The sequence below is a fragment of the Anopheles funestus genome, chromosome 3RL (genome assembly GCF_943734845.2).
Source record: "Anopheles funestus chromosome 3RL, idAnoFuneDA-416_04, whole genome shotgun sequence".
Classification (NCBI taxonomy): domain Eukaryota; kingdom Metazoa; phylum Arthropoda; class Insecta; order Diptera; family Culicidae; genus Anopheles; species Anopheles funestus.
The window spans coordinates 2,511,972-2,536,301 of record NC_064599.1 but is presented as its reverse complement, the minus strand read 5'-3'; the positions used below and the strand labels follow the sequence as shown (position 1 = coordinate 2,536,301).

Here is a 24,330-nt window from a genome sequence, read left to right as displayed (position 1 = left end):
AATCACAGCCAACATTTGTGTTTGCACAATGATATACCTGAACAAGTATATTGAGAACTAGCTTTATCATATTTTAATTAATCAAAACCAACAACACTTTCCACTTTCCACTTTCTATTGAGTTTGAGGAACTGCTTTTCTCCTCCCCATTGTACACCTTCATTCGATTTTATGAAGTGCAAATTTGGCCATTTGTTTAAAGTATCTTCATCCGCTCGCATCCACTGCAGCGTAAAGAATGTGACACATCGGCCCCGTTAGTGTTTCGAGTCTGTGGAACGGGAACACGTGACAGTGTATATAACGTGGATTATCCTTCCATTCGATTCATATTCATATTAGTGGTAATCATAATCATCAAGTTCTCGTTCCCGTTTTTAACTCCCGTCAATTGGAGGCCACTCTATGCGTGTGCACTTTAGAATGAGAAAAAAAATATGCAGACGTTTTCCGATAGGCATACACAGCCCATTTATCGTTACGATTATGGTTATGGACGTTACAAGCGTTTATAAAAGATTCGCATGGACATCCCCAATCGGTGTTGGTACACACGCGCTTTGCAGACACCTTCCTTTGGGAGGTATAGCGTGCACCACACGTACCACGAAAATTTACACCCATTGGTTGAGGTTATGGATCGGCCACAGAGGGAGTCACTCAATGGTGACATCATTGGTATGAAGTGATTACTTTACTGTAATGAAAGGAGTAATCGAAATAGCGGGAATTGAAGCTCATGGCAGTGTAAAACCATTTAAGCTAATTCTCTATCTGCTTTATAATCTGTATCATAATCGTTACTTCTCTTCTTCTTACGTTTATTCATCATTTGCCTCAACAACTATACAATGTGTACTTAAATGTACGTTAAATCTAAGCCTAAAGCGTACCCTAGACTAAAGAATACAGAGGAGAAACGCGTTTAAACTGAGATACAAATAATTGGACAGGAAATAGTAGTAAACAAGATTTCTCAGCAAATCAGTAGGAAGGAGAACATCCGCCACATCAAGGATTAAACAAGCGACAAAGGCTGTTTGGACCTAAGAGCGACGAATATCTCAGGATACGAATTCAATTCGTTACCCGTTAATTCGTTGTTGGAAAGAAAATAACCTAAAGTTAACATATGAAATGATTAAAATTACCATATTAGATGGAAATTTGTAGCGTAGAATCAAAAACAACAAAACAAACTCTAAACTTAAGGGAATGAATGGCAGAATGTCCAGTTTTCAAGCATGTTTCCTCTTAGTTCCGTAATACATCATTCAATCGTCATCGGAATCGAAATCCATTTGACGTGCCTTCTGTGTTGTCGTTTTCCTAGATGATGTCCTTAAGGCCACACTACCTATACTGTTGCTGTTGGAAGATTGTTGGCTAAACATGGCACTAATCGAAGTTTGCGATTGGGACCGGCTGGCGCTGTCACTAGTAGCTGCAGCTTTACTCCCAGCACGGGATCCTCGTCCACCGCGTGAACCACGTCCACCTCGCGATCCTCGTCCACCACGTGCCGATGTCCCGGGTGCCGCAATATTGCCCACTTTAACCGATTCATCATTCTTCGCCGACACGCCATCGTCATCGAGATCCCGAAAACGTTGTAACGGATCGGCAGGATCCTGTCGGTTCGATCGTGCATCCAGCATGCTAAGCACCTCTTCGTGCAGATTCGGATGAGCCGTTGGAAACGTTGCCAAAGCCTCAGAAATGCTATCCAGGCTAAAGCAGTCCTGTGAGGTCATATGGCTGTACGCTTTATCTTTGCAGAATGTTACAATCTTATCTGCCGCATCGTCATCCTCGTAATTGATCATCCGGCGGCACAGTTCGCCCATGATTTGCGGGTTAAGCACATCTAGCTGGCTCTCTGCTCCCGCATCGCGAAAATAGCGAATGACGATATCTTCCGCCCGCTGGTCACGCTTTTCTCTGTTCCGGTACGCTTCCTGCAGTGCGGCCGAGTCAAGCGCATTGTCCAGTTCATCCTTTACCTTACTTTTGGGCTTCTTCTTGAATATTACCATATCCAGCGGATTGGCCACCCGACCGTGATAGCGAAACCCGAGCCGAATTGCATTGAACTGTTGCTCGATTTCCGTTAGTCCCAGTCGGAGACGTATTAGCGGCAGCTTCGGTTGCCGTGGGTAACCGGTGCGCATCGTTTTGGCTTTCTCGATCATAGCTTCAATACGTTCAACGGCAAAGTCATGCACCTTTACATGTACGTCACCTTCGCCCAGTGCGAGCTCTTCGTGCACAGTGGCTAAATTGACCGATTCGAACACGAACGGTCGTACCGATTTAAGCGGTATCGGATCCATCCGGAACAATCCCTTGTGAATGCTGAGCAGTCCGCAACATTTCGGTATTGCTTCACCCTCCGACAGGGACGTTGCCACCGTTGAGCCCGGTTGACTAACGTAAAACTTCTTCGACGAGTTTTCCTCCGGCTCGATACGGCAATCGTGTTCATGACCCCATATAATCAAATCAAGAAACTCTGGCAACGAGCTCTCCGGCAGATAGTTTTTTGGTCCACGCTCTACTCGATTCTGATGCAGTACCAGCACGTTGAAAAATCCGGGCTCATCCGGTTTCTCCATATGCAACTTCACATCGTCCAGCAGGCGAAAGAGCCGCCCATCATTCATGTAACTGAGCCCGTACAGTGCGAGTTTCGTTTCACCCTTGCGTACCAATATTGGCCGAATATCAACCTTGTTCAGATCGGTCCATTTACCAAAGTAGTTCACGTATCCCATCGTGCTCAGCAGATTCATTGAGCTAACGCGCCCAGCACCGCCCGAATCGTCATGGTTACCGTGGATTGAAAACACCGGTATGGCGATGTTAATGTTTGGATCCTCATAGTTCACTGTGTGGCTCAACGAGTCAAGGAAGTTTTCGTTCTGATCGCTTAAAAATTCCAACTTGATCGGTTTGTCACCGAATGTGTACGTTTTCAGCAACCGAAAGCAACGATCCAGCGTGTTCGTGGAAGGGTTGGCCACATGGAATAAATCGCCACCGAGCAATATTGCGTCCACATCGTTTTCTAGCGCATGCTGCAGCACTTCTTCAAAAGCAATAAAGCTGTCGTCGCCTGAAACGAACCACCATTTCTCACATTACGAACGAGGTAGGACAACAAGAATGTTCATGTATACAGGCATAAGAAAGCGCTACAGTATCTTACCTCGGATAGGATCTTTCTCATTGAACCCCAAGTGGATATCACTGGCCACCAAAATTTTGATCGTATCATCGGGATTAATGTCTTGCGTTTGCGAACCCGATGCGGACATGTTGAAGCACAAATTTTATTCGCTGATATTTATTTTCATACAACCGGCAAGAAAGGTGTTTTGATACTGTTGCTTTGCGGTAAGATTTCGCGGGTTTCGCTGTGCTGTCAATTCTGGGCACACTTTATGAAGCCACGGTCGAATGGGTAAACATGGATATTTTTATTTCCTTAACTCGTTTTAAACCCTTTTTTACACCCTGATAAAGCTGGAATTTTAATTTGACTCCTTATTAAATTAAACAAATTTAAATTTTGTGCTTGGGACGAAAAAAAAATTCCATTGGGCTACAAGAGTGTTTTATATTGAGCTACACACCATATTGAGCAAACGCATCTGTCAAACCCATCAGATGGGCACACGTGTAAACAGTCCTTTCGCTCCTGTCGTATCCGAACGAACCGGCTTGTAAAGGCATCAGCAACAACACCGGTCCCTCGTTTATCTGCAAAGCAACCAGCGGCTAGAAGTGCCGGACCCTCCGAACCAAGTCTGCATCGCGGTGAAGCTCTAGTTGTGAGCGATGCAGCTCATTACCAATAGTGAAATTTGGCACCCGGGAAGAGCATAGATATACGACTGTTTGGAAAAGATTGCAACAACGCCCGTTCCCTTTGCCCACACACACCGGTGTTCATCTGTTGGGTGCTGTTTCGGTTTCGTTAGATGAAGTGTTGTTATTTTGGTGAAGATAGCATTTAGTGGCCACCGTACCCGTTCCTGGTGTAACGTAGCAAAATGAGTCATTCAAGAAATTACAATTACTATGAGGTAAGGAAAAAGTGAATCAACCACAGCATTTGTTTTGTGCGTGTTTTTCGTTTTTTTACTAAAACTCTTTCCTATTTCCTATGTGTTGCAGCCGTCTAGGTCACGCAGCAGGGAACGCAGCTACCGGCGAGATTACCGCGACGATTCGGAACGATACAATTTAAGCGCATCGGAATCGAGTCGCACACCTGCAGATTATAGTGCCTCCAGTTATCGAAGAAGTTCCCATCACCGTAGTTCACACTCCACCGCACACTATCATGACCCGCCAGCGTCCTCATCATCTTCCATGGGCATGGGGACGCACGACTGTTCGACACACGGCTCGTCCGGAAAGGTGGTGCTGGCAGTGTTCAATCTGAGCATTTACACAACCGAAGCGGAACTGTACGATACGTTTTCCAAGTTTGGCCCACTCCGCAAGACGACCGTTGTGCTCGATGCAAAGGTACGTTATTGGTTTTAGAAGCCAATGCCGCGCAAAAAATCGAATGGCGATTGCTAAGAATAAATCCCATCGATTGAATCATGCGGAAGAGAATCACGCGTGGAAAGTTTTTAGGATGGAATGCGATCCAGTATAGCATGTCCATTAAAGGCCTTTCCGTACATACGTTGCTCTTGGAGCTTTGCTTTTTCGGATTGTATATTAAAGGAACATTTCTTTTTTTCACACGTTTCAGACGGGCCGATCCCGTGGGTTTGGATTCGTCTACTTTGAAAGTGCGGAAGATGCAAAGGTGGCCCACGATCAAGCGAACGGCATCGAAATAGGCGATCGGCGGATACGGGTGGACTTTTCGGCCACGAACAAACCGCACGATCCGACACCGGGCGTCTACTATGGCAAAGTGTCCCATCCGAAGGGTGGTGGGTACGGTGGCCATCCTTCGCACGGTATGCCAAGCTCCCACGGTTATCATCACTGCCGGGCATGCGAAGTGGAAGCGCGGGAACGTGAGCGATGGGAACGGGACACAAGATCGAGGTAAGATTTATTACCTTTTTTTTTTGTTTGCTCCATTATTCCTTCTATCTATGAGATTTTATCCGGAACGAGAATATTCGCTTAACGCTTGCAGGGACCACCACTACTACTACGACAGCTATACCGGTCATGATCGTAGTCGCAACCGTTCCATGACGGGCCGGTCTGGCCGAAGCGATTACTATCGTGGTGGGACCAGCATTCGCTGACAGTGGCCCTTCTACCATGCACCAATTGCTGTTGGTTGATCAGTAGGGAACCTTGGAAACAGGCAAACCGAGCAAAAAGGGAAACAACGAAAAGATGCGACGCGTGCTAGTGTGCGGGCAAACTGTTTCTCGTTTTGCACTTTTGTTGCGTTGCAAGCACAATAGCGAACTAAGTAAGTAAGGATGTTTAAGATAGCCAAAAAACCGGAATTGAAATCCCTGTGCGATATGATATTATGGGATGCTGCCTGTCTGTCTGCATGTCACGGGACGTTAGGGAAGGGACACGGAAAGGAGTCCCAAAAGGAATAGTGAAGAAGGAATAGATTTAAAAAAAAACAGCCAAGTTCCGGCAGTGGCATGCATTGGTGATTAGCTACTCCTTCCTGTTCGTCCCGCCATTACAAACGGGCTGATTGCTTTGAAGAACAGGTTTCAATCGTTTGTCCAATGTGCAGAAAGGCGCATAATATCCTTATAGCGAAATGTGTGTATGTGTGACGTTGAAAGAGAAGAGAAGGGTCGGTTTTTGCGTGTCCGGTTCAACGGATTCCGATCTCAATGGCCGGCCGATAGGGAGAGGAAACTGGATTTCTGACCCGAAGGTGTACGATAGTATTGTTGAATGTGTTCTTCTTCTGAAACTCCCTTCCTGTCTTCTCTTTTCTCTCACATCGCCCCCCCTTCAACTGCTTATGATCTCCCTTGATCACAAAGGTGTCCCGAACGCATAGTGCTGGGATGAGAGAAATAAAAAAAAACACTTACACACACACACACAGTCGAATGGTAGATTGTAATAAGTTATCAACTCCCGCTCTATTCCTTACATTACTAGGCTCCCAGAACCATTAGGGTTTGTTTTTAATCGGTGCGTTTTAAAATTGTTAATGTTTCGTTATCTTTGTTTGCATAGCGCCGTGTTACTATTATGATGATAGAAAGGATATTGTAAAAACAAAAACAGGAATCAAAGATGACACAAGATGATAAACCTAGAAAGAATAAATTAATTTCAATAAAAGCCTTTAACAAGAGTTTTTTTCGCGCACTATTAGGTGCGTGTGTGTCGAAAGAAAAAGTTGACCTTGAAGAGAAACTAGTCAAACCGCACTGCCCCTAAGACTTGTTTAGAAACTTCCCCCTGATCTTTTTTTTAATGCTTCTATTTCGACCCTTCGCCTAGTGGTCAGCAGCATTAGAAGATGCACCCGGTTTATGTACAGCTATGCAAATTGTATAATGTTTTTTTTTTGCGAAAATCTAAGACAGCCCAGATCGAGATGAAACCGGAAATTCTGGTCAAGAAGCAAAGAGAAAATGCCCATCAGTGATGCGTGCGATCGGCTTGAAAGTAAAGGGGATTGGATGTATCCGTCGCCTATTATTAAACGTCTCATATGTAACGTTTTTTTTATTGTAATTTTGTTCACTGAATTTAACGGTTGCCTGGCACGCAGAAACTAACGTTCGCCATTTTTTGCCTTTGAACGAACGTCTCTTTAGCTCTATCTAACGAAAATTTTACAACCAACCTATACGCTATAAAACTAACAACACAAAAAAAAATTAAAACAAAACTAGTGCGGCTTTGGTTTGTGTCCGTCGACGTAGAAATTTCGCGTTGCTTGCGGAAGCTGTAACCGCATCCCTTCTAGATCTTTTTGCAGCACAATCTGGCACCCGAGCCGGGAGTTTTCCCGCAAAAATGGTGCCATATCGAGCAGGTCGTCTTCCTTCTCCTCCGGTTCGTTTAAACGATCGAGGTACTCTTCCTGCACGTACACGTGACAGGTGGTACAGGCCAGCGAAGCCTCGCAAGCGCCCTCCATTTCGACACCGTATCGATGAGCAAGATAAAGCACATTGTCTCCGACCTTCCCCCGAACCGTCGTTTCCTTGCCATCCTTATCGATGTACGTTATTTTTACGCTAAAAAGAAAACAGTACAGTTTAGTACGTGGGGGATTTTTTTTACATTTCCATCGTCGGAATAATGTCATACACTTCGTCCTCGCTTTTGGGATCCTGCCATTCGTATTCACCGTGTAAAAGCTCTGTTGGGAACAAAACCGAAAACGTATCATAAGGTTTTTGGGGTCCTACTTGTTCGCACATTGATTTCATAATACTTACGCACTGTAGTGTGTATATTGCGTGGAATTATTAACCCGTACCACCGATTATACATTCCCCGTGCCAGATAACGGAGTGAAGTTGTAATGGGCATTTTTTAAATATTCTTTTAGTGTGCTTGATATCAGAAGGAAACAATTACACAACTAACAAAACAAAATAGCCGGAATGATTTTGATACCGGTTTTTCGTGTATTTATATTTGTTCTGGGTCTGTGCACGATCAAAACAAAACCACCCGTCACAACATTGCGCGGCAATGTCAGCGAGTGTTACGAATGGTTCTTTTTCGAATACACATATGTTTTTACGAACTTATCTAAACTATTATCAGATGTTTAGCAATTTGCTCGTGGTATGCATTAAAATGGGCTAGCGACCCTTATCGCTAACTGGATAATTCATAAACTTTATCAGTTTCTACAATAATTTCCTCCAACAGCTCTTTTGAGCTTGTTTCGTCAAGCTGATGTTCGAAACTGAACGAATGTTTACTTTTCGGCCTTTCATTTGACAGCGCTTTTCTTCGCACAGCAGCACCCCTACCGCATCATGCAGATGTACCATTTTCCACATCGATGACGTCACGGTATGCCTTCATTTTCGGTAGCGTGAGCAGAACAGCAATACCTCTCTAGCGCTACCACGCATGGAGGTCGTACTGGGAGTTTCTGCTCCCTTTTCTTCCATCATGTTTATTATTTCTCTGGAAATCGTCAAGGCAGGAAGCACGGAGTCTGGCGGAAGCCATTCGTTCGCCCGAAATTTTCACTCGCTTTTCCAACCGAACCAAACCGGAATCTGTGGCTAGCATAGTGGCAAAACAATAGGATACCAGCACGTTAAGAGCATCACGTTCATTGTTTAATAGTGGTTGCCGCAACAGCCGTGTCGAGAAAAGTACTACCTCTCACGCCCCCTTTCCCCATTGCATCAAGCTAACAATAATAATCCACTTTGCCAAAGATCGATTTACCCCCTGCCATCGTATCAAGATAGAATCGCGCCTCCAGCAACATTTGTCGCGTGTTTTCCTTTCCAAAAGTGCGTGTTATATGTGTACGCGTGTGTGTGTTTGTGAATGCGTGTGACTGTGCCTGTCTGCAATAGTGTTTAGTGACGATTATCAGGATATACCCTCACGCAAGAAGTTGTTCCGGAAAAGAAGTCTTGCTTGTGCTTTTTCTTTTGGCTCACCGCAAAAAAAGGGTGAGATAGTTTTTCCACTGCGCAGTGCTTTCGTTTCGTTCTCACGGCTCACCGTTCTCACTTGGCGTACTGTCATCAACATCCTCCGTTCGGGCGCGAGACACAAAGCAGGCGTGTGTCGCGCGTGTACCGCAAAACACCCCAAAAAAAAGTAGCAAGTGCGAACACCCCCGCATACGCACACGTACCGTTGCGAAGGCGCAAGGATACCCGTAAAGGACGCTTGAATGTTTGACACAATGATGCAGCAAGCCGTATCGATCAAAGCAGAACCGGACTGGAGTGACCTTTTGGTACCGGAACCGGATAATCGCGCGCAATACGCACTCGAGAACGTTATTCGCCAGCAGCAGCAACAACAACTGTTGCAACAGCAGCAGCAACAACAGCAGCAGCAGCAACAGCAACAGCAACAACAGCATCATCAACAACAGCAACAGCAGCAGCAGCAGCAACAACAACAGCAATATCATTTGCGTAACGGCGGAGGTGGAGGAAATCTGACGCAAAATGCGAATAACCCGGCCGCGATCGTAAACGGAGCTGCGGCCGGATCCAGTGCTAGCCAACAATCGGGAGGTGCTGCCAGTGAAGACAACGAACCGCTGGACATCATCGAAGCAATCGGTGATTCGGACGACAACGATTTTGCTGAAGCGGAATCGCTGACACTGCAGCAATATAAGGTAAGTCAAATAGGAGAGACATGGATACGTTTTTCCTCAAACACTATTGGATGAAATCAATAGACAGATTTCGAATTTTGATATTCTATTCCTTTTCATTCCTTCTGCGTTTTGTTTGCGACCATACGCACTATTTGTTTGACCAATGGCTGTGTCAATATGGGACGAATGGCTGTGTGGTCGGGCAAACCTTCACCGTTGGAAATGTTGTGCGCAGGATGCTTCTTGCCGTCAATGCTACAACCTTTCAATGTTGCTTTCTGCGATCGTCGTTTATTTGTTTAAACAACTGTGTTTCTTCGTTTTAGCCGTCTCGCAGCAGCGCAAGATCGATCTTCTCGCGGTAGTGATCTTCATGCTACACGAGTGGAAAGATATTTAGCAGATTATTCACGATCAACAACGATCGTAATTTGCTTTGGATTGTAAAAAGGCTTTAGTACAAGGGGCCATAAACGATGTACCACTCTGGGTAGCGTTATGATCGTAATATTCTGCTTCGTGTACTTAAAACAGCACCGGAGCACTGTTTGCAGACCTCTTTTCTAGTGCTGACGCTAATATTTAATGATCGTATGCGAGCTCGCATGTTTGTACGATCCATTACACGCACGAGAACTGCATTCTATCCTCCGTATTCTTGCTGGATTTGTGCACGATTGTAAAATGAATATAAACAGTACTGAATATGCAGCTTGTTTCACAGCAATTTCTATCGATCAGGTTTGATTGTTTGTGTTTTCTTTTGCGTTCGCGTAAACACGAGCGCAATTATGCATATCATTACTGTGCCATTTTACATGAAGACATGGGGGATTTTGTTGTGCAAATGTTGAGAATAATGATAGGCGGAATGTGAGCGGTACATGAATAAGTGTTCTTGCACTGCAGAACTTGTATGAAGAAATTCTAACATACTTTAAAAAATACTGTAAAAAGGGGATTCGTTTTAGCTTCTGTTTCCTATCCAAACGATACCATGATGGATGAGTGCTTCATGCGGATCGATCGATTTCTTTCGGTGTGAATGAAGTTTTCCAGCTTTCTGCCCGTCCGTCCAATCGAAGGGTTGGCGTGTTCCGCATTACACAAAAAACCGCGGCACCCACAGTCAAAAATCCTTGAAAGACGAACGCTTCTGTTACGATACAAGCCGCCGGTGCATCACCATGCGGATTCTTAACAGGCAGGGAATAAACGTTTCGCCCCTTCTTTACCTTCAATTATCCGCTTCCAACCCCATCTGATGCCTCGCTGCACTTTGACGGCACTTTAGCAAACTTGGTGGTGGTGATAAAAGCATTAAAATCCGGACGATTCTGCGTGCTACGAAAGTCTTCGAAGGTGCGAAGCCAATTCTCGTCGCTACCGTCTCGTTCTTTCGTTCGCGGTTCGCTACCGCGTGCTCCTTCGTTTTATGGTTCTCGGGTGTCCTCGTCTCCCTTGTGGCGTAAGGACATCGTCATGGCTATCGGCAGCTGTACGGTTGTACGAGAGGTGCGTGTGTGTGTCTGCAAGAGCTTCCAGTCGTACCTCTGCTTTATCGCGTCGTACCGGCGTAAAAGTTGTGAAAGAGAAAAATAAAGGTGGCGCAAAGGGAAGGACGGACCCCCGGCACGTACGATGGACCATTTTCCTGGAGCGGGGCGAGAATGGGAAGGATGCAATGGGCGCGTTGCGGGGATAAAACTCGTAAAACTTTATAACATCCCATGAATTAAACTTTATTTTACGCTGTATTTTTTATTATTTCTTCTGTTCTTTTACGACGTTTTATCGTTTTAGCTTCGACTTGGAAAGTAGTGTGCGTGAGAGGAAGAGCGGTTCAGCAATTTTCCATCGCACTCTTTTATGTTTTTTTGCTTTTTCTATTCGTATTTTTCTAAATGTAGTGTTTCGATCAGACTTTCCAATTTAACTAATCTTTCGTATATCTAGCTCGTAATAGCTCTTCGTTTTATTATGTTTCTCCCTTTCGTGAGACTTTTATTTAGAGCTATCGGGTTGTTATTATTATTTCTAGTTTTGTTATTGTATCATTTCCCCATCTTTTCCAACGTGATAGTGTGACGCCCGCGGTTTGCTATCCTTGTCTGTTCTTTGCTTAATATTCACCAATTTTTCAATCTATCTTCAACCATATTTCTTTTCCCTCGGCTAGCTATTTCCCACCCAGCGGGTTCCATTTTTTCTGATGGTTATTAATGTTTGTGTTTTCTTTTTCGTTTCTAGATAATTTCCTATTTTATATTTATTTTATACCCTAGGGTGCGTGTTCTATTTTCTAACCTCACCCATCGCTCGGGGTTGTGGCGTGTGTGAGATTTTTTGTTGTTGTGTTAGTTAGCTTTCTATTTTGTAATAATTATTTTTAGAAATATTCACATTTTATTCGTGGGGACATTTATGGAGGTTTCATCTAAATAACAGATCGGTCTTATAACAAGTAATTAAAAATTCTTATATAAAATATTTAATTTCATGAAATTGGATAAAAAACTCGTTTTTAAAAATATCCAATAATTAAATTTTCAATTTTGTTTTCCCCTATCAGTTTTTTAATGAGTTACAATATATTAACGACACTCTTCGCATTATCTTCGCTTCTCTATATTTTCTTCGCAACAAATTGATTCTCTTTAAAGTTGATAATTTATTTTTCGCCTTATCTCTATCAACATGTCCTTGTGCTTGGTATCTGAACAACGTCCACGGCGGTATGAAGCATTTAAAAATGGCAGGCGCCAGCTGTCTGCTACCAATATTATACAATGCACCACTATCGTTCCCGTACGCCTGCGATCGCTATTAGTCGGTTTTACTGGTTTCTTATTCCTTGTTTAATTTTAAATTGTGCAGAATAATTACACCGTTATTATTCCCAGACAGCAGAAACTCTCATCCACCCGACCGAAAGGATCCTTCCCCGTGGCCACACCGAACGCCAGGGAGGTTATTCGAAGCGAACGTTGGTTCGCTGCCCGTTAATGAATCCCAACACAGGGTGGTTGCTGTTTGCAGGCGGAACAAGGAAATGGGTCTCATTTTCTTATTTCGTATCGAATTTTATATTTATTTTCTTGCTACATTTTCTTTTATTTCTTCCCCTGTTTCCACCCCGCCCGCATGTTTTACGATCTATCAATCCATCTTTATCGTGTTGCAGACGGTTTCAAAATCCCATCCCCCCCACAATGTGTGTTTTTCTCCCTCTCGATCGTATACGATCTTATCCGTGGCTCTCTGTACAGCATCTGTCTCGCTTTATGTGCAGGTTTTTATTTTATTTAGTTTACTCATTTAACAGCTTTTTCCCCCGCGCGCGCTGTTGTTGTTTAACTCGGTTGATGCCTTTCGTCCGTTGTGCTGCTGCTTTCAGCAATGTTGTGCTCCTTTAATCGTCTTTTTCCATTGCTATTTTCGGTTGTTTTCTGTTTTCATTTATTTTTATTGTTATTGTTATGGAAGACGAATCCCCTCCGTCGTCTTTGCGCCCTGCTGCCATCCCCCTTGAACAGTGAACTATTGCTCGTCTGTTTACGCCTTATACAGTTTCATATAATTTTATCTCAGTTTGCACCAAACTTCCTGCCACGGTTTCAATGTTTGCAGCATTTATACAACACAACCGAGAGCAGCACACGCATTAAAATTCGTTAGTATTTCCGTTGAATGGCCACAACACCACCCTGGTGGACGGGTTTTTTCGGTTTGTTGTTGTTCATTGCTCTGCAGCAGTTGTTGAGATTATATTTATATATTGTTTCCCTTATTTCTTAGAGTAGAAAATCTGCTCCATTCCATCGGGTGTTGTGTGTGTGTGGGTGGGGGAGGAAGGAAGATTGCGAAGGAGGAGGAAGACGTGGTGCATGATAGGGTGGGTGTGGAGATGAAAAAGTATTTTTATTTTATAGCACCATCGTTTGCTGGATCATTTTTACAACGGGGCACAATTATATACCACACGAGCGGTTTTTCGTTTCATTCCCACAACCGAGACCCTGTTTGGGACTATTCGTTTGTGTGCGTGTGTGCGTTTGGAGAATTTTATGATCATATTAAAAGTTGTTTTTTTTTTGTTTTCTTTTTTTTCTGTAATAATAATTTTGTTTTTCGCTCAATTATTTTTCTTTGTTTTCATGTTCCGCTTTTACGTTGCGTTACTGTGGCGCCTTCTTTAGTGGCGCACACTGTTCTACGAAGTCATTCGCCCTCCCCAGTTATGATGGTGGTTGCGTGCCTGTGTGTGTTGGTCTTTTATATCTTTTGCGTCCATTTAGACGTTAGAAATTTTTAAATTATCAATTTTTATGGCAGTTTTGTGTTGTTAATTGCATGGACCCAGCGGCGAACCACGTTTAATAATGGGCCGACAGCAGAAGTAGTTTATAATGTGGCGATTTTTAATTTTCTAAGAATTCTTTCATTTATTCCATATTCGTTTCGCTTCTTTGTGGTGTATTCCAAAAAAATCGATTTCTTCATCTTAATGAGAATGAAACTTCTTCTATCATTTGTTGTTTCGTTTTTGTTGAACTGTTTTTAATAAGTTTATATCTCTCCTTTTTTTGTTTACACTTTAGGGCAACATATTTTTACCAAGTATATTTATTTTGTGTTTCTGTACTTTTCCATTTGCTTTTCGTTTACTTTCCGTTCTCAACTCCATTCCAAGTGATCTGCCAAACATATGCTTTCGTGTGCGTTTTAGTGCACATGTTCTGAATTATTGTTATTATAATTTTTTCTTTCTTTACTGTTCCATTTTACGCATTCGTATGTATATTTTACCACGTTTGTTATTCTTCCCATTTTTCGTTTCTATTTATGTTTGTCCCCCGGGTTTTCTCTACTTCTTTGTTTAGTTGGTTGTTTGGTTAGGTGTCAGTTTTCTTTTTCATCTTCCTTTTTTGTCTCGTTTCATATTGTTCTTCTTTGCTGCGGTTCTGTTTGTTCATTTACACCCCTTCTGTCGTATATTACTTTTCCGTTTGTCGTTAAAAGCCATTACGGAGCATAATTTTACCAAAAAAAAAACTCGTTGCACACTAAATGTGGGATTTTAAGTTGAGATTTATCGTTAGTAACTTTTTTTTTTCATTCACATTCCATTTATCGCATTGTATCACGTAGCCCTAATTATCATTCTTTGTGTGCCAGCATAAAGCCATAGATTTAGGTTGTGCTTCTAAATATGAATTTATTGTTAGCTACGGCTTTCAGGCAGCGGCTGTAATTTATTTCTCTTTCTTGTGATTTCTTTGCTTAACCTTATTTTAACTCCTAAATGAAGCAAAAGGCAACAAAGTTTTCTGTCGCTATTTATAAATATACGAAGCGAGCTAAATCTTATTTTATTGCTTGTGCTTTCGGGAATGTTTGGCGTTTGCTTTTGCGTTTGAATATTTTATTTCTTGCTTTACTGTGCGTTCGCTAGTTTTGCTTGATCATTCCTACATCTTGCCTTTGTACGGACGGTCCAAAATTATGGTACACCGAATAGGATTAGCTTCCCGTGTTATTTAGTTTGACCTTCTTCGTCAAAGTGGTCGGCTATATAAGCTGTAATTTTTCTGCTTCTAAAATTGTTTCTCTTTGCGCCCACTGCGCGGGGGGTGAGTACACACTCTGGGGTGTACGCCCCCCCAGTAAGGTGAGAATCAAATATTAAATCGTAAAATGTACCCATTTAACAGCCGCATCCCATTGCACGCATAGCTATATACAACCGGCGTCCATAATATTTAACCTAGTTTTATAACTATGCAATCAAACCATCGCAATCAAGCTGGCTCGAAAAAAAAGGGTTCAAGGAGCGTACACACTAGCGCGCGCGTGTACGTGTGTACGCAGCGAACACCGTCAGACAATTTTGCCCGATGGTTGATAATGTGGTGAGTGGTGGTAATAATTCTATACCATGGTTTTAATTAAAACTCCTACGTTTTAACAGCGCTGCTTTACGTGTTTTTCCATAAAACCTTAAAGCCACTAGTACGAATATTTCATTTCTGTTATCTTTCGCTGTTTGTGTGTGTGTGTGTTTGTTTGCTATGTTTGCTGCAGAAGGGCATTAACATCAATGGCAGACATTAGCAACATTATTCCAATAAGCACAGGGTGATGCTGTGTTAACAATTATTACTGTTTGTGTAAAATTTTTAAGTCATTTATTTTATGATTTGATAAAGTTATTTTATTTTATCTCCTCTTCGCCTAAATAAATATTTTACTATTGTTTTATGTCTCCTATTTTTTTTCATAAGGAAAATCATTACCATCTCTTATACCTTTGTTTGTTAAACCTTTCCTTATTTAAATCAAAATGTCATTCAAGAAACTTTCCAAAAGAAAAAAAAATCTTATGGAAAATTTCATTTTCTCTTCTTGTCACCCTGTATTCACCCTGTTTTACACAAATACCGGTTGGTTTCGTGTTCGTTAGTAAAAGCTATTTGCTGCCCAGAGTCGTCGTATAAACCCTTTTGCATAAAACATTTCATATTACACATAAATTTATATTTCTCTCATTTATTCAAACCCACCCTCCCTCCGTCTTTGCACCCCGCTCCTTCGCCTCCCCCCTTCCACTCTCTCCCAACCTCCTTCCCAACCCACCGGCATTTTCATCCTGGTGCTATCGCAATTTTACTGATTTTATCATTTGTTCACCCGGTTTCCCAGCTCGTCTATCTCTGTTTATGAAATTTCCTTCTCCCTCTCTGTTTGTTTTCCACAGCTCTTACTTACTCCTTCGGAATGCTATCCTTTTCTTTCGCTGTTCTCTCTCGCTCTCCGCTTTATCAACAGCTCTCAACAAAAGATTCATCTCGAAGTTTTCTCTCTTTTTATCTCCCAATCCCTTACTTCTCTCTTTCTCTCGCTTGCTCTCTCTCTCCCTCTCTCTCTCTGCTTTTATTTTCTGTATTTCCGAAGAATTCCACCCCCCACCCCGCGATTGTCCTGTCGGCTGTCGGAGTTTTCTCGGTTCGGAAATTAAACAAAATTAAGCTCTTATCTTCCTGGCGGGCTTTGGCACCGTGTTACTGCCATTGTACATGGTGATTACTTTTGCTATAAACCCCTCCAATCACCCCCTGTTAGGGGTTTGTTGAGGAAGGGTGGATGTGGGCATGTGAGGAGGGGTGTAGTATTTGCCTCTCTTTCTTTTTCGGTTTCTGGTTCCTTTCTGGTGTTTGTTAACTCATCCAACATTAAGCTTAAAGTTTCTCTATTGGTTTAAGTGCCATCTCGGAGGACTCGAACACACTTCAACGCAACTTCCTCGGATGGGACGCTCCCTGCCTCTCCAAGGTGCCACCCTTCCCACAGCACGAGCGCTTACACTTTTGGTCTAGGATCTATTTTGAAAATGTTACTTCATTTCTCGCTTTGATTACTAGTATTGATTTTACATTAAGCCAGTAAGTGTTATTTCGGTCGCCACCAACATCAGGCCCTTGGCCCTTGCGTTATCGGTTAGGTTTGCCATCATCGTACTTTGTTTAACTATAGCCGGTTTATATGCTTTCCCGCTCCTCGTCGCTTCACACAGCACCAACGGACGTATGGGCAATGGCATTGGTTAGGGAACGGAATTGTAACTATCTATATTTATTACAGCAAATAATGAGCGTTATTCCTAGTTTAATGCGCGCCGCCCAACCTCTCTCGACTATCTCGATACTGTTCGCGTTTCATCATGCCGCCACTAAACTTCCATTTCATTGCTACAATAAGTTCGTTATTCATTTCCTCGCCGACCCCTGGCAAAACAGTTTTCCACCCATAGCAACTCCAGTTTCGGCGCAATTCAACGATCTTCCACTCTCCAGCAACTTGTTTTACCACGTGCTCGGAGAGCAGCTATGCCATCTAGCGGTGGATAGTGTAATTGCTCAGATCGGAAGTGCCCTCCTGTTCATTTGCCTGCCAGAGGATGTTTGCTCCTGCTCCACAATGAATATTGAATGTCAACAGAGCGAAGTGGACAGTGGAGAATGTTTTTGTTTTTCACGAAAAGCTAAACAAGGTCACTTATTTCAGGTATCTTTATCTGTTAATAGCGATTGTGGCATTGGAAACAATTTACTGTATCAAAATTTCATTGTTGACGTTGAAGGTTTTTGAGCCTAAGCATATAAGAGCATTAGATAGTTGTGTATAAGTTTTTTTCTTCTCCCTATATTAAGAATTCTCGCCTTCTCTCGCTTATTATACTGTAACGAACAATGCACAATCAAATGGCGGAATGTGAAGCATTAGTTTTAAACAACTTTCTTACACCGTGCTCAAGACTCGGGACTCAGGATTTCCAGGATTCGCGGTGAAGCGTGTGCAAATGTCGGCTGGAGGACATGAACTCAAGGACGATAACTGAGCGGTGAGTTGCTCGTCAGTTGTCGAGAGTGTTGGAACTTAATGCTGCAAAACTGGCGTCCACTGCAATCATCGTGTTTGCTAGAGTGGCCCCAACCAACCTCTCCATTCCTGTGGAATAATTACTCACCCCCCCTTTCAGCTTGCCGGCTGGACGTACTGGTACATACCGGGAAAGGAAAGAGTTGACCACCGGAATGTATCGGTAGCGGTGAGAGAGCAGCGAGAACTCGGACGTTTGGAAAGTTTGGAATGGGTTGGTGGACTGGGCAACATAAATTTTGAACTCACGTGAGAGAGAATCCTCACAACATTGAGGATGTTGTGTCCTCTCGCACTCTAGGACACTAGGAGATGTTACTTGCAATGTTTACCTTTACTTCCGCATTGTCACTGAGATAGTATCTCCAACTTAAAAAAAACCCCACACACACACAGAGTTTGCCTCATGTGCATTGCACATCTGGTAGGCCATGTATGTCGACCTTGATGGGTCACCTGATGCATCCTCGTGCTGCTTCGTGTGTCGTCAGCGTAAAGAACCATTTAAGGCATGGTATTGATTTTCCATTTTGACCAAAAAAAAAAAGGAACAAGTTCATTGGGCTTACAGGCAGAAAAAGCAGTGAATTGCCTTCAGTAATATTTCTACTCGGCAAAAACATTTTTCCAACAAAACGAGAGTGCCCCAAAGAATGTTGAGCATTTTCTCACAATATAGTGCGTTGCTCTCCAACCGTTGTTAGATGATGATGCTGTACGGTAAATGTTCGTTATTTCTTTGCATTATTTCATCGTTATCATTTTATGAGGCCATTAATGGAGACGTGCTAGCAAATGACATCGAATGGCAGTGGGCGAAGTGCGGTACTTTGATGATGCTGGATGTAGGGAATCGACACGCAATGACGATGATGATTATGGATATTTCTGGAAAGGAAATGATTTTATGTATATATATGTATGTGTATGTATATATATATATATATATAGTAGCCATATTATAACAGTGTTTCTTTGTTGCCTTCCCGTTTTGTGGTAGCTATAATTTGTGCACATCTTAGCTTCGGGTTTCCAGTTTCATCCACCAGAAGAGGATCATTCCGACATTTGCCACTACAGCCATTACTCTTCTCCATTCGGTATGGTTCTCGATCTCTTGCCCGGCTTTGGGTTTGGTTCAATGAGATAATTAAATTTTAAAATAATATCATTATATTATCCAACGCAGTAGCACGCCCATTCCCGCACCGCATTCCGCCCTCACCGTCATCAGGGCCGACTCCGAACCCCCCGTCCAACACAACGACATCGATGGAGGTTTGGAAAGCATAAAATTAAAATAGCGTACGAGAGGAAAGAGTTGTGTACGTGGTGGGTTTTTTGCGTGCCACCAGGAAAAAAGAGGGGGGAGGCCACGGGCGTAAGCTTTCAGCTGTGTAACAATGTATATAAAAGTACGTCTTACATAACTTTTTAACATGATTTAAAACATTTACACATAGCTACTTATGCTTATGGTGTTGGTGGTGGAGAGAGAGAGAGAGAAAAAAAAACACGGGAAAGCAAGGAGTAAAATTGCGTTTCACATACAATTTATCTTTATTATTTGTTTCTGGCCAACTTTCCGGTAGGAGCGAGAGAAAGCACGTGTGGTGAGGACGTATTACTAAGTCGACAGGCAGGCTATTACTACGGAACCGGTGTCTTCCGGTTTTCTGCGCCATTGTACGCTGGTTTTTAATGTTTTCGAAAACATGTTTGCCATGTGCCGTTGTGCGTTCTTTGTTTGTGTGCGTGTGAGTATGTTGATGCGTGTTAGGAGGGGGAGTATGAATGCAACGCATTTATGTGCATTCTTGAGAGTTGAAACACAGTCGACCATCAAACAATGGTCGGTGTGCAACCCCTGCAATTCGATGCCGATATGCATTCCATATTGTGTGTGTGTGATGTGTGCGTAATATATCTGTCAGTTTCATCGCCACTCACGGTTTGCGGAGTGAGTGAGTGAGTGAGCGAGGAGTGAGCTGTCAAACGATTCTATGTTTGTGAGAGTTACGAAACTGGGGGACGAACCAGCGTTCGTTAGCAACGGGCTGTTATTGTATGAATCTAATAATTCTAAATTTCACTTCAATTAACCATTGGCCCCTGGAGAAGTTGTTCGTTACTGATGTGTATAGGGGCACGACCACCAACTTGAAACCGAGGACACCACACCACTCTAGCGCTTATTAGATGGGGGAAAAACCCTTGGAAGGATACTGTAATAAGGGAAAGCGTCGGATTAAATTTATTTCTTGGTGTACGATTTAAATTGTTCACTCTCGGTGTATTGTGTGCACACCCGAGAGTAATAATTACATTTGTAACTTCTTCACTATATTCATCTTTTGCGTGTGTGTGGGAAGGGATTTTTTTGTTTTCCTCACAGCTAATAAGCACTTTAATGTGCTTTAGTTTGGGAGCAGCAGTAACTTGCCTTACCACCAGTATTTTCAGAAGAATCTCATGTGTAATCAAGTGCTCTGGTATATTACGCTTTGCTCTCATAAGAGAATATCATTATGATTATATTATTTTTTCTTCTTATTTTCGCTTTGTACGTCAGGGATCGCTAAGCCTGATTGATGATGGTAAGAAATCCATTCCCCCAACCCTGCTGTATCGTGCCAGTGCTTGTGTTTTTATTAAATCTGTTTGTACAGTTGGCTTTATCACTTTCCGCTAGCATATGGTAATGTTTATACGAAAAAATTGTTTATACTTTATTTTTTTTAATTATAATATTTATAACTAAAAATTATGCTTCCTAGTAATAATGAGAAACTCTTTAAAATGTTTGCGATTCCAAAAGATCACATTAAAGCATTTTATGCTAGCATTAACGCACAACGCAATATGTCTCTCTCTCTCTTAGTTGGACAGAGTCAAATAATTTTATGCGATGAAAATCATTTCGTATTTTCCATTTGCAATCCAATTACTATTTTTATTTGAACTACATTGCATTACCGTGTATGCCCACTTCCCACCCCCCTGGTCTTGTACACCATACAACCCTTCCCAACCCCAAAAACGTTGCATCAATCCGGGTGAAACATGAACCCGTTGGAGTGGTTCAATTTTAAGGATTCTTTTCCCCCCTTTTCTTTCCCAACCCCCCCTTTTCTTCCCCTTATTGATGCAAAAATGTCAAAAATCATTACCATTTTTTTCGTGTTTTGCAACTACCTCTCCCCTCCCCCCCAAACCCGGAGAGTCCGATTGGCCGGCGATGCAGGGTTTGGGTGCATTTATATTTTCCAGAATGGGAAATAATTAATGCAATAAATGAAAATAAACTGTACATTTTACCATAATCAAACGCTGTGCTGTTGTGCTGTATGCAAACAGTGCCCAAAAACAGGGGTTGGGGGGATGGGTTTAACGGAGGGATAGGGCCCGACATACAAAATGGTGCCAGCGAATAATAATATTGGTGTTATTTTCCATGTCGGATTTATTCGATGGCACTATTCTAGTGGATAATAATTTTTCGCACGATCTGTACTCGTTTCTGGTACGGTGTGTGTGTCTGTTTGTCTGTGTCGTTGTCATACCATTTGGTGGCAATCCACATTTGGTGTGAAGTTTTTTTTTTAATTTTATTTAATTTGTTTATTTATTGTTTCATTTACTTCTTGCCATGGGTTTTCTGTTCGGCCGTTAAATTTTATCCTATTTATATAGCACCCCCAAAACTTCACCCCCTAACAAAGCCCACTCCCTCTCAGCAGTGTGGGTGACGATCGATGGATGTGGGGTTCGGTCGTATGTTTGCAGTTAACATTATCTACGTTTAACCGCCCGGTCGATGGATTAACGCTGTGTGCATAAATTTTAATTAAACAACAAACAGCACTTGAACACACGGCAGTGGGACAAACGTGAAAACATCGGAACAAGCAACAACAGAAATACAATTATTTCGAAATTGTATTTTTTTACCAGTACATAAGTCCCGGCGCGCGATCGTTTTGTTGTGGGTCGGTGGTAGTGGTGGGTTTGTGTTGGAATTGAAGGTGGCATTTATTTTGTATTTTTGTGTCTTTTCTTTCTTTACGAACTCACTCCAATGCTGAGACACGCACACAATTCAATCGTTATCCGGCCGGGTTGTTCCATTGGCAGCGATGAATTATGGATACCCGAACGTCGCCGAATTTTCCATCTTTTGCCTTGTGTCTTGGCGGATTTTCTTTTGTGTTTATTTAATCAGATTATAAGAAATTATCTGCTGCCATCCGAGCGTTGGTTCGATCTTTCATGTCTTTAAGCAACGTTATGAAATACCGAGATTCGTGAATCTTCTTTTCCATTTTGGGAAAACCCGAGAGAGAGAGAGAGAGAGAGAGAGAGAGAGAGAGAGAGCGCGCGAGCACAACTAAAAATGTCCTCCAAGCATAATGGAAAAAAATTTATGAAAATAATTTCATAAAAAAGTTTTCTCTTGTTGATACGCTGAGATATAATTACATTTACCATTTTCTCATGGTAAGCAAATTAGAAAATGTAATATTAAAAATTTTGTTCGAAATTGCTATTTTTTTTAGTATCTAACACTCCATTTGTAGGAAGATTTAAAGGCCGAAGCATATTGCGTTAGCTGCCGTGTCCTTTAAATAGAAATAAATTAGCAAACTTTACCAGCAAATAGCGTCCTCCGATGGAGGCGCTGATGATGATGATAATCATGATGACGGTCGTACAAGTCAAGACGATCTTTCTTAGTGCTTTCCTCTAGCCCTCTAGCTCCTCACCATTTCGTCCTCGTCCCCGGTCGCCCGTGTTTTACTTGCAATCAAAGTATTGAAAGTGTGATTTTTCGTTTTAATGGTTGTCGCTGTTTTGTGTAAATGATAGAAGGAAAACTCAGCTCCCCAAAAACCGAGCCCCAAAAAAACGAGAAAGGAGAGGCGACACACCACCATCAAACGAATAACGGACGGAAAGGAGCAGCAGCAGCTCGACTGCTTTGCTTCCACGCGAAATAATGAGAAAATGCGGCACTACCACCCCGGGGGTGGGGGTCGTATGGCGGGGAAATATAATGAAATAAAATCGACATTATGCAAATAACCATGGTTAAAAATCTCCATCCAGGAAAAGCCATCTTTCGTCCCGTGGAAACAACGCGAGGGAACGAGGGACGTAAAGCGCGCGCGCCGCTACATTTCTGTGCCTATAATACACTACGCGCGGCACACAATGCTTTGGTTTTATATATATAATTTTTATATTTTTTTTTCTTTCTTGCTCCATTTGATGGTATTGTAAAACCATCAGTTTCTGTGTGCAAAGAATGAAAAACGGGGGGGTGTGTGTGGGGAAACAAGGTAAGGAAAAGCGCTTTTCCATTAACTTCACTCTATCCCACCATGGCATTCCCGACACCAATAAGCACTTTTATTTTAATGTTGCTCGAAAATAATCGATATTTTTAAAATTAAATATTATTGCACCCTTCATCCCCCCTCTTTCCCCCTTTCCTTTCCTTCCACTTTTCCGAAACTGATGATGGACCAATTTTCTGCCCTTTTTTTGGGGTTTCACTGTTGGTTAACTTTCACCGAGAATGGTTCCTGTTTTTCCACCCACCACCCCCCCAGTGTGTCTCGAAGCGGTTTCGGTCGGTTTATTTAAAGTATTACTTTTATCTGTAACGAAACGGCACACGCGCACCGTTGTGCGGTTGTCCCACTGTTCTTGGAAAATATTATTATGTACAGACATTTATTACAAACCGTTAGTTTTACGATGTACAGTTTGGCATTAAAACATTCTTGTACGCCAATCGCAATGTTGCGCCCAAGATGGCGATACGCATAAGGCGCATCCACCATTACCCCACTATACGTGCTCATCGTTTTATTTGTTGTACAAATTAAATTTTCCGACAAACGCGAAACATAAACAATGGTTTACCACACAGATTTGCCAAACATAAAGTAATTTAATTTATGGAATCGAAATGGGGCAATGTTGCTTCTTTTGCCTCATTTTTCCTCGCACAGCGCGGAAATAGCGCAAACAGCAAAAAGACCTCCACCGATCGAATCAGCGTAAACCACGCACTGGAATACATTACCGCTGACAATGTTTCGGATCCTGTTTTGCTCGACCATCCTTTTCTTGCAGCACAATAGATCGATTGTTTATGGTTCTTCGGTGCATTGGTGCCGCGTGTTACCTTGGCAGCATCGACGGGGAAAACTTACTGCGTGAAGACGGAATAAATCGATAGGAGGGCTCCTGATCATCTTCTGGTTTATTATTTCTGTTCAATCAGGCTCAGTCCAGGAGAGTATTGATTCTCTCCATTGCTGCATACAAATCATACAAAAAGTCTTATTACAAGCTCCGATTTGTGTTGTGCATGTTATCAGTTAGCGCCATAGAACCATATGTCGTCCTTTCCTCACACAAGGCAAAGCTTTGTTACGTTTGGTTAAATGCATTTCTTTGCCTGTAACTTCTTGCAAATGATGAATGCATAATTTGCCCACAACTGAGTGGCATGTGGTGGAAAACATTTTATCCCATTCGCTCATCTGCTGAATGCTGTTGTGGTGTGTTGCATTCCGAGTTCT

The 24,330-nt window shown here is 42.4% G+C and overlaps 5 protein-coding genes across 6 annotated transcripts in view; 3 read left to right on the top strand and 2 right to left on the bottom strand.

Annotated features, from left to right (window-relative positions):
• LOC125771157 (protein yellow-like) overlaps nucleotides 1–24,330 on the top strand; it is a 486,298-nt gene that overhangs the window by 90,250 nt on the left and 371,718 nt on the right. The window lies entirely within an intron of this gene.
• LOC125771147 (double-strand break repair protein MRE11) lies at nucleotides 114–3,392 on the bottom strand. The gene is made up of 2 exons (XM_049441522.1): nucleotides 3,209–3,392; nucleotides 114–3,115 (listed from the first exon to the last, which is right to left on the bottom strand). The coding sequence occupies exons 1-2, from the start codon at nucleotides 3,315–3,317 to the stop codon at nucleotides 1,275–1,277; spliced, it is 1,950 nt and encodes a 649-aa protein (XP_049297479.1). The 5' UTR covers nucleotides 3,318–3,392; the 3' UTR covers nucleotides 114–1,274.
• LOC125771185 (transformer-2 protein homolog alpha-like) lies at nucleotides 3,708–5,993 on the top strand. Its single transcript, XM_049441578.1, has 4 exons — nucleotides 3,708–4,088; nucleotides 4,180–4,536; nucleotides 4,772–5,076; nucleotides 5,171–5,993. The coding sequence occupies exons 1-4, from the start codon at nucleotides 4,056–4,058 to the stop codon at nucleotides 5,283–5,285; spliced, it is 810 nt and encodes a 269-aa protein (XP_049297535.1). The 5' UTR covers nucleotides 3,708–4,055; the 3' UTR covers nucleotides 5,286–5,993.
• Nucleotides 6,308–7,844, bottom strand: LOC125771208 (adrenodoxin-like protein 1, mitochondrial). The gene is made up of 3 exons (XM_049441606.1): nucleotides 7,422–7,844; nucleotides 7,291–7,342; nucleotides 6,308–7,217 (listed from the first exon to the last, which is right to left on the bottom strand). The coding sequence occupies exons 1-3, from the start codon at nucleotides 7,513–7,515 to the stop codon at nucleotides 6,866–6,868; spliced, it is 498 nt and encodes a 165-aa protein (XP_049297563.1). The 5' UTR covers nucleotides 7,516–7,844; the 3' UTR covers nucleotides 6,308–6,865.
• LOC125771148 (putative uncharacterized protein DDB_G0291608) overlaps nucleotides 7,996–24,330 on the top strand; it is a 72,194-nt gene continuing 55,859 nt past the window's right edge. The window contains exon 1 of the mRNA XM_049441523.1: nucleotides 7,996–9,316. Within this exon, the coding sequence (XP_049297480.1) occupies nucleotides 8,858–9,316 (459 nt within the window). The 5' untranslated portion in view covers nucleotides 7,996–8,857. The remainder of the gene's footprint in view (nucleotides 9,317–24,330) is intronic.